At 40.3% G+C, this 9,329-nt stretch overlaps 1 protein-coding gene across 1 annotated transcript; it reads left to right on the top strand.

The window, feature by feature from the left end:
- The first annotated feature begins 3,676 nt into the window (after positions 1–3,676).
- On the top strand, positions 3,677–4,714 carry LOC101414403 (olfactory receptor 1L4). Its single transcript, XM_004479282.4, has one exon. The coding sequence runs from the start codon at positions 3,779–3,781 to the stop codon at positions 4,712–4,714; it is 936 nt and encodes a 311-aa protein (XP_004479339.2). The 5' UTR covers positions 3,677–3,778.
- Positions 4,715–9,329: the final 4,615 nt, after the last annotated feature.

Below are 9,329 nucleotides of genomic sequence, written 5' to 3'. Positions count from 1 at the left end.
GTTTTACCATATATACAATCTAACATTTCCCCTTTTAGTCATATTCAGATATATATTACAAAGGTAATAATTACATTCACAATGTTGTGTAACCATCACCACCCATCCATTACCAAAACATTTCCATTATTCCAAATAGAAACACTATACATTTTAAGCCTTAACTTCCTATTCCCTAATCTCACCCCATCCCCTAGTAAACTATATTCTAGATTCTGACTTTGTGAGTTTGCTTATTCTAATTGTTTCAAATCAGCAAGGCCATATAACTTATGCCATTTTTGTGTCTGGCTTATTTCACTCAACATGATGTCTTCGAGGTGTTTTTCATGTTTTTCAAGTATGAGGACTTCATTCCTTTTTTACACATTTCATTTGTCTTAGTTTGCCATAGGGCTGCCAATGCAAAGTATCAGAAATGTGTTGTGTTTTACAGTGGGAATTTTATTTAGGGCAAAAGCTTATAGTTCTGAGACCATGAAATGTCCAAATCAAGGCATCAGCAAAGATGCTTTCACAGGGTACTGCCACATGGTAAAAAAAGATAACAGCTGATCTCTGCTGAGGTCTCTGCCTTCCCCTCCAGAATCTACCACTTCTGGGAGCTCAGTTGTGGGCAACCAGGCATAAGGCTTTTCTCCAACTGGATCTCCTCTCTCAGTCTTGGCTACTCCACTTTCTTCCTGATTTCAGCCTTAAGCAATCAGGCCTATGGCTCATCTATCCCTGGGCCTCAGCCCTTTGAGTTTCACGGCTTCTCACTTTGAGCTCAGATGTGAGTAAACCTGGAGTCCTTTCTCTCAAATAGCAGGAGCAAATATGGTAGACCCCTTTCTTTCTGTGTCTCCACTTACATCAGACCCAGAAAGAGGGCAGACATTCAATCTGAGCCATGCCTGACTGATGTAGCCTAGTCAAAAGGGTCTCACACCCACAGGAAAGGATTAGTTCAAAACATAATCTTTCTCTTTTGGGAATTCATAAAAGAACTTCAAGCTGTCACACCATTGTATGTATAGGAAACATTTTATTTGTCCATTCATTGGTTGATGGACACTTGGATTGCTTCTAACTTTTGGCAATTGTGAAAAATGCTGCTCTAAACACTGGTGTGCAAATATCTGTCTGAGTCCTGTTTTCAATTCTTTGGAGTATATATCATGTCATGGAATTGCCAAGTCATATAGTAGTTCTGTTTTGAGCTTTCTAAGGAACCATCAAACTGTCTTCCACAGTGGCTTCACCATTTTGCAATGACACCAGCAATGAATAAGTGTTCCTATTTCTCTGCATCCTCTCCAACATTTGTTATTTTCCATTTTTTTAATAGCAGCCATTATAATGGATATGAAATTGTGTTTCATCGTGGTTTTTATTTGCATTTTCCTGATGGCTAATGATGTTGCCCATCTTTTCATGGGTTTCTCATAAATTCTGTATCTTCTGTAGAGGGATGTCTGCTCAAATCTTTTGCCCATTTTTTTAACCAGGTTTTCTGTCTTTTGTTGTTAAGGTGAAGGATTTCTTTATATATACTGCATATTAAAACTTAAAGGATATGTGGTTTCCAAATGTTTTCTCCAATTTTGTCATTTCTCTTTTTACTTTCATGATAAAGTCCTTTGAGGAACAGAAGTTTTATAATTTGATGAGCTCCAATTTATCTATTTTCTTTTGTTATTTGTGCTTTGAGTATAAAATCTAAGTAGCCATAGCCTAACACAAAGTTGTGAAGATGCTTCCTTATGTTTTCTTCTAGGAGTTTGTTAGGTTTAGCTCTTATGTTTAGGTCTCTGATACATTCTGAGTTTTTTTTCTTATATGGTGTGAGAAAAGAGTCCTCCTTTTTTTTTTTTGCAAACTGAGATTTTCTTTAACCATTTCTTTATTTATTTTTATTTTTGTCTCTTTTTTTTTTAAGATAAATATATCACACAAAATGTTATGTTAAAAAAACATGAGATTCCCATATACTCCAATCCCCACCCCCACCTCCCATTCCTCTCACATCAATTTCCCCTTTTATCAGTAAGGTACATTCATTGCATTTGGTGAATACAACCTGGAGCACTGCCACACCACATGGACCATCGTTTACATTGTAGTTCACACTTTCCCCCAGTCCATCCAGGGAGTTATGGCAGGATATACAATGTCCTGCATCTGTCCCTGCAATATCATTCAGGACAACTCCTTGTCCCAAAAATGCCCCCATCACACCTCTTCCTCCTTCTCCCTGCCCTCAGCAACTCCCACGGCCACCATCTCCACACCAATGACACAATTATTGCCATTGCTAGAGTCACAACAGTTCTACAGTAGAATACCAGGAAGTTCACTCCAATCCATATTATATTCCTCCATCCTATGGGCCCTGGGATGGCAATGTCCACTCCACCTCTAAATTGAGAGGAGGCTTAGATCCCACATGGCTGATGGATGCAATTTTCCTGCTTGCAGCTGTAGACACTCTTGGTTCCCTGGTGTGGTGGTTGACCATTCTCAGCATCCTGTCAGCTGAAGTGGGTAAGTCCAATGAACCAGAGAGTAGGTGTCGCAACTCTGCTGAGGCTCAGGGCAGAACTGGCATATGGACAGTCCAGAGATTCAAGTCTCCTGAGCACACACAAACCCCAGCGCCAACCACAAGTTCAGTAAAATTGACAGAAAAGGCTTGTATAGAGAAGTTACATCTGAGTCCAACTCCATCACATTCGGGAGCACAAATTCCAAAGTAGGGCCCACTGTAAAGGCACTGAACTCCAGAGCTATCTGTCATGAGTAAATGGAGACTTTAATAGCTTTACAGAAGACCTCTTTGCTTTTCTAGATATGAAATCATGCTACTTAAAAGAATGAAAATTATGTTCCCACTAATATTTGCCTTCTATTTCTTTATCTTTGGACTGGTATACAAGTCCAGCTGATCAAGACAGCACAATAGTGACAACAGAGAACATTCTTGCCTAACTTTATAATAATATAGGTAGAAATGAGATTCTTGCCTTCTAAATTATATATTTCTCTAATCTTTAGATGTTTATAATGACACATTCATAATTTCTTAAAAATAAATATTAATATTTTTAAAGATTATATCTTAGAAACACAGGCTATCCCTGGCAGTGTTCCTACTGTGGGTGGCATCTCAAGATCAGGAGCTTTTAATTTAAGTAGACAGACCATGGTAGCCAAAAGTTGCCATTGTTTACAATATGGAAATCCTTAATATTGGACATGGCTTTGCTCTGAGGATTCAGATAATCTCATCATAATTTCCCAGTTACCAAGAAGCATTCATTAGATTTAAGTCTCATTTTTTCCCATGTTAATTCCCTGATCACACAGACCTATTGATGGCCAGTAGTAGATTCATGGGTGAAACTGGTATGAAAACATTCTGATTCAAGAAAGAGCCAGCAGCCTTTTCCCATGGAACAAAATGGATACCAAGAAAGTCATCAAGAACAACCTAAGAAGCTTTAGAAAGATAAATGAGGAGAATTCGACAAATAAAGCCATACAGAGGTCGCTAAGAATATGTGGGAAAACTTTGGTGTCTAATTCAAGAAGCAGCTTGCAATTTTTCAAATTTACCCTTGTTAAATCTCTATCTGATCTTCAGTCATTTCTTGAAGTAAACATTCTTTAAACATCCTAACAAATAGCACTGGGAAATTTTTATAGGCCAGAGTATAGGAAGGAAGCTGTCTTCACAACACTGCCCTTTGCATTCATCCCACTGCTTCTCAAAACCCCATCCAGGAAGTCCAGACACATGGAGATAAAGAACTACAGCAGCAGCACCACAGGCTTCATTCTCCTGGGCCTCTCCTCCAACCCTCAGCTGCAGAAGCCCCTCTTTGCCATCTTCCTCATCATGTACCTGGTCATTGTGGTGGGGAACATCCTCATCATCCTGGCCATCCACTGTGACTCCCAACTCCATACCCCTATGTATTTTTTTCTCAGTAATTTGTCCTTCATGGACATCTGCTTCACAACAGTCATTATGCCCAAGATGCTGGTGAACTTACTCTCAGAGACAAAGACTATCTCTTACGTGGGCTGCCTGGTCCAGATGTACTTCTTCATGGCTTTTGGGAACACTGACAGTTACCTGCTGGCTTCCATGGCCATAGATCGGCTGGTGGCCATCTGCAACCCCTTCCACTACAATGTGATCATGAACCCACTGCGTTGCCTCCTGCTCCTGTTGGGCTCTTGCATCATCTCCCACTTGCACTCCCTGCTCCGGGTACTGCTCATGTCTCACCAGTCTTTCTGTGCCTCCCATGTCATTAAGCACTTTTTTTGTGACACCCAACCTGTGCTAAAGTTGTCCTGCTCTGATACGTCCTCCAGCCAGATTGTGGTCATGACTGAGACCCTGGCAGTAATTGCAACACCTTTCCTGTGTATCCTCTTCTCCTACCTGCAAATCATCATCTCTGTGCTCAGAATCCCTTCTGCAGCTGGGAAAAGGAAGGCCTTCTCCACCTGTGGCTCCCACCTCACTGTAGTTATCCTTTTCTATGGAAGTATCAGCTATGTTTATTTTAGACCCCTGTCCATGTACTCTGTAGTGAAGGACCGGGTAGCCACAGTCATGTACACTATGGTAACACCCATGCTGAACCCTTTCATCTACAGTCTGCGGAACAAGGATATGAAAAGGGGTTTGGGGAAATTAAGCGACAGATTTCACACGTAGGAAGAACATAATGATGGAATGTCAAACTGAGGAAATGACCTTAGAGATTTCCAGATTATACTTTCCTCTCATGCATTTTCATCACATCACCCAAAGATGGCATGAGAATGGTGTTGGCTATCAGTAAGAGCATTGGCTTGTAGTCAGAACACTAGATTTCTCTCAAAGACCTTCACCAAATACAAATTCAATCCCATGCCAGGTACTGCGGGGAATGCAGATTTCAGGAAAACGTTTCTGCCATCTTCATTTAACTGACAGCCATGAAATTGAATAAGGCTATTCCCAAGTAACTCTTCTGGCCTGACTATGGCCAGTACTCCAGGAGTTAAAATGCCTTATTTGTGCCCAAAGAAACAAAATTGCATAGGTTAGGAGGGTAATTGGGAATGACTTCTTAGAGAAAGTGATCTAATATTCTGAATGATGGACTGAATTTTCATAGAGGAAGGTACAAAGGGTCAGCAAATAGGGAGGACATTTCATATAGTGGAAATCACCTGTGTAGGTAGAAGCAATAAACACTAGGAAGTGAAAAGAAAAATGAGGGTAAAGCCTTGTGAGTGGTTTGAGAGCAAGGATAAAAAGGCTGGAAAGGCAGAAGAATCTAAAACCCAGATTTATTATCCCTATCCCCTGCCACACCAAAATGGGATGATAGAGTTGTCTAAGTGTGATATGATAGAGTTGTCAGTAACTGCCTCTTTTTACCTTCCCCATTAATTCTTCTTTTCTGCAGTAGCCAGTGACCTCAGTGACCTGTCCATTATATAATAGGAAAAGCAATGTGTATGCAAGATAAATGGGTTGTCCTGTGGAAACAAACAACCTCAAAATCTTATGAATTCAAGATCTCAGATTTATTTTTCATTCACACCGAATGCCCATCATGGAAAAGTGTAAGGGTGCTGCTCATTTTAGACACTCAGGAAACCTAAGTTTAAGGAGCAGCCATTATTATAGACATTACTCATCATTGTATTGGAAGCTGAGAAAGACACTTGAAGATTTTACACTGTCAATTAAATTCTCTGACCTAGAAGTTACCTGTAGGACACTGCCACAAATCATTGTCTTCTACTAAACCTTCTACCCCAGTTAACACAAGAAACCAGGAAGCACAATCTGACCATGTGTTGTAAGGTATAAGTCAGCAGTATTTTGTGACCAGTTTTAACTACTACTATACAACTCTACTAATACAAAAGTACATTAGTGTAGCTTCCCAGTTATGTTATTATCAGGAACAGTAGAGATAGAAGGCATATACTTTCTCTGGAATGGTTTTGCCTCAATTATTTCATTGGATTCTCACAACCACCAATCTTTCTGGAACACAGGTTGCTAATGGTGGGACCTGAAGTTGAACACAAGGGATTTGGCCTTAAATACTTATCAGTAGATATATGGTGGTTTAATAGAACACAGGGAAACCTGAGATACAACATCATGATCCCTGCCTTTGTTGTCACTGTCTCTTCCTGCAATACTTGGGAAGCAACCAGTAAGGCAGAAAACAAATCCAATTTTCTGAAGCTTTTATATTTGTATAGACACAGCTGGCTTTTCTACTATTCCCACCAATAATATGGTTTAAGTTGTGCTGGCATAGGAGACTTGTAACCTTTCCACTTCCTCTCTTTATGTGCCATACTTTCTCATACTCAACCAAGTCAAAGAGATTACTTCATTTTGTGGGGAATGTCCAGGGAAATATTAAATAAGTTCATGAATTGCAGCTTCCAATAACTTATGCAGCTAATTAAGTTATTTGTTATCAGGGGATATAACTTATATTTCTAAATTCTGCCCTCTCCTTTGCCATCAGTCCCAGACTTCTTAACCACACATGGTCACTAAGAAATCAAAATTTTATGTTTATAGTCCTATGTATACCCATATGTTCAAACTAAAGGAAATTCTAGATAACAAATGACCATGGGGGGAAGCGGACTTGGCCCAGTGGATAGGGCGTCCGCCTACCACATGGGAGGTCCATGGTTCAAACCCCCAACCTCCTTGACCCATGTGGAGCTGGCCTACGTGCAGTGCTGATGCACACAAGGAGTGCCCTGCCACGCACGGTGTCTCCCGCGTAGGGGAGCCCCACGCGCAAGGAGTGCACCCCATAAGGAGAGCCGCCCAGCGCAAAAGTTAGTTCAGCCTGCCCAGGAGGGGCACCACACACACTGAGAGCTGACACAACAAGATGACTCAACAAAAGGAAACACAAATTCCCATGCTGCTGACAGCAACAGAGGCAGACAAAGAAGAACAAGCAGCAAATAGACACAGAGAGCAGACAATGGGGGGGATGGGGAGATTGGTGGGGGGAAGGGGAAAGAAATAAAATAAAAAAAGAAAAAGAAAAGAAGAAAACAAATGACCATGGGGTAGCACTCTGGGGTGAAAGCGTTAACTTTCTAGCCTGAACTACTGAAGTAAGGACATTTTAATTCCTTTAAGATATTTTGCCTGTTTAGTGGAGTGAGTGAAATCTACTATGAAGAGCAGTCAGTGTGAGAACAAAGGAGGGCCTAGAATGCAAGCTGAGATTTTCTAGTATTCAAGGTCCTATTAGACAAGATGTTAGCTAAGGATACTGAAAAGGAGTGATTGACATATAAACAGGAGAAGATGATGGACACAATATAAGAATAGAATAATTCTCAAGATGAAGTCTAGAGACTCAAAGGCTAATAATCAGCATCAAAATATGACAGGAATTTAAGCAAAATAACCTAGAAGTTTATCTATTGGTTTTAGTGACTTGGAGGCCATCGGTGACCTCGGTAAGTGAAACTGCTATGCAGGAATAGAAAATAAGCCAGAATGAATAAATTAAGGAATGAGTTTTGTGGAAATCCATTGACAGTGATGACAAATTGTGTCAATGTTCTGTTGTCTTCCAGCTTGCATTGCCTCTGATGAGAAATCAGCCACCATTTTAATCTTTATTCTCCCCATATGTAATATTATTCTTGCTCTGGCTCATTTTATTTTTGGTTTTCTACAATCAGAATACTGTTTTGGTTTGCCACAGTGCTGCTGATGCACAGTACCAGAAATGTCTTGGCTTTTATAATGAGGATTTATTTGAGGTGAAAGCATATAGTTCTAAGGCCATGAAATGTTGAAATCAAGCATCAGCAGAGATTTGTCATCAAAGTCAGCTGCCACATAGTAAAGCAAGATGTTTTCCAGGCTCTGCTCATGTCTCTGCCTTTCCCCTCCAGAATCTACTGTCTTCCAGACCTCAGCTATGGGCAAGCATGCATAGGGATTGTCTCTTACCAGGCCTCCTCTCTTAGTATTGACTGCTCTTCTTTCTTCCTGAGAGCAGATATGGTCTATCAGGCATATCATCTTTCCCTGGGCCTCAGGTCTTTGAGCCTCTTGAGGCTTCTCACCTTGAGCTCAGCTGTGGATGAAACTCTCACATGACAGGATCAAATATAATATGGCAGCTGCCTTTTCCTGTGGGTCTATCTCTGTATATTCATTTATATCAGACTCAGCAAGAAAGCAGAAACTGAATCTGAGTCATGCCTCACTGACACAGCCCAGTCAAAAGGATTTCATACCCACAGGAATGGATTAGTTCAGAAACACAATCTTTCTCTTTTTGGGATTCACCAAATTCAAACTATCAAAACTATAATTTGCCTAGGTATAGTTTTCTTTGTGTTTATTCTATTTGGGGTTCATTAAGAATCTTAGATTTATAGGTAGATATGGTTCCTCATATTTTGAAAATTTTACTCCAGCCTTCTCCAATTGCAACTTGTCTCACTATGGCGACCTTGTTTTTGGTATACTTTTGGAAGTATACTTCCAAAAACTAGCTATACTGTCAAGCAACAAACATCTACACTGTATTGACATCAATGTTTAGCCCTTTAACTACAGTCTGAAAAACATAGACATAAATAGGGCTTAGAGAAACTGAAAAGTAGGATTAAGTTTCAAATAGATAGGCTTTCTTCTTACAGAAAAATGACAAGATCCATGAATCCTGATTGCAATGTTTGAGTGTGTGTGTGAGTGTGTGCATGTTTGTTTGTGAGAAAGAGAGAAAGGGGGAGAGGGAACAACACCAGATGAAAGTCTTTTGTGATAACTGCTCTTTTGTCAATTATAACTGATAAGTACAGCAAACTGTAGTTTGCTACCTCCCAGCTAGTCCCTCCCAGTAGGTTGCTGTTATCTTTTACTTGAACAATTCTAACCATGGTTTGTTACCTGCTGGAAATGAATCATGTCTCCCACAAAAGGCATGTTCAGAACCCTGGTCTTGTGGGTGTGGACCCATTTGTAAATAGGACCATTAGAGATGTTATTAGTTAAGGTGTGCCCAAACTGTTTGAGGATGGGCCTTAATCCACTATGGCTGAAGTTCTTACAGGCAAAGGAAATTGCACACAGAAAAGGAATCCACAGAGAATAGCCAGAAGATGGAAGTCAACAGAACCCAGAGAGAAAGAACATGCCACCTTGTACATGGCAATGTAACAGAAAAGACCATGAACCATGAAGATCACTAACCAGTCAGAAGATACTTACCCCAGGAGGAAGCAAGTGTTCCATACTCTAAAACCTTGAGCCAATAATTTCT

This window comes from Dasypus novemcinctus, chromosome 8, assembly GCF_030445035.2.
Source record: "Dasypus novemcinctus isolate mDasNov1 chromosome 8, mDasNov1.1.hap2, whole genome shotgun sequence".
Taxonomy (NCBI): Eukaryota; Metazoa; Chordata; class Mammalia; order Cingulata; family Dasypodidae; genus Dasypus; species Dasypus novemcinctus.
This window is presented reverse-complemented; position numbering and strand designations above follow the sequence as displayed.

Bases quoted from the DNA above. Each gene is read 5' to 3' on its own strand.
- LOC101414403 (XM_004479282.4), top strand. From the start codon at position 3,779: ATGGAGATAAAGAACTACAGCAGCAGCACCACAGGCTTCATTCTCCTG.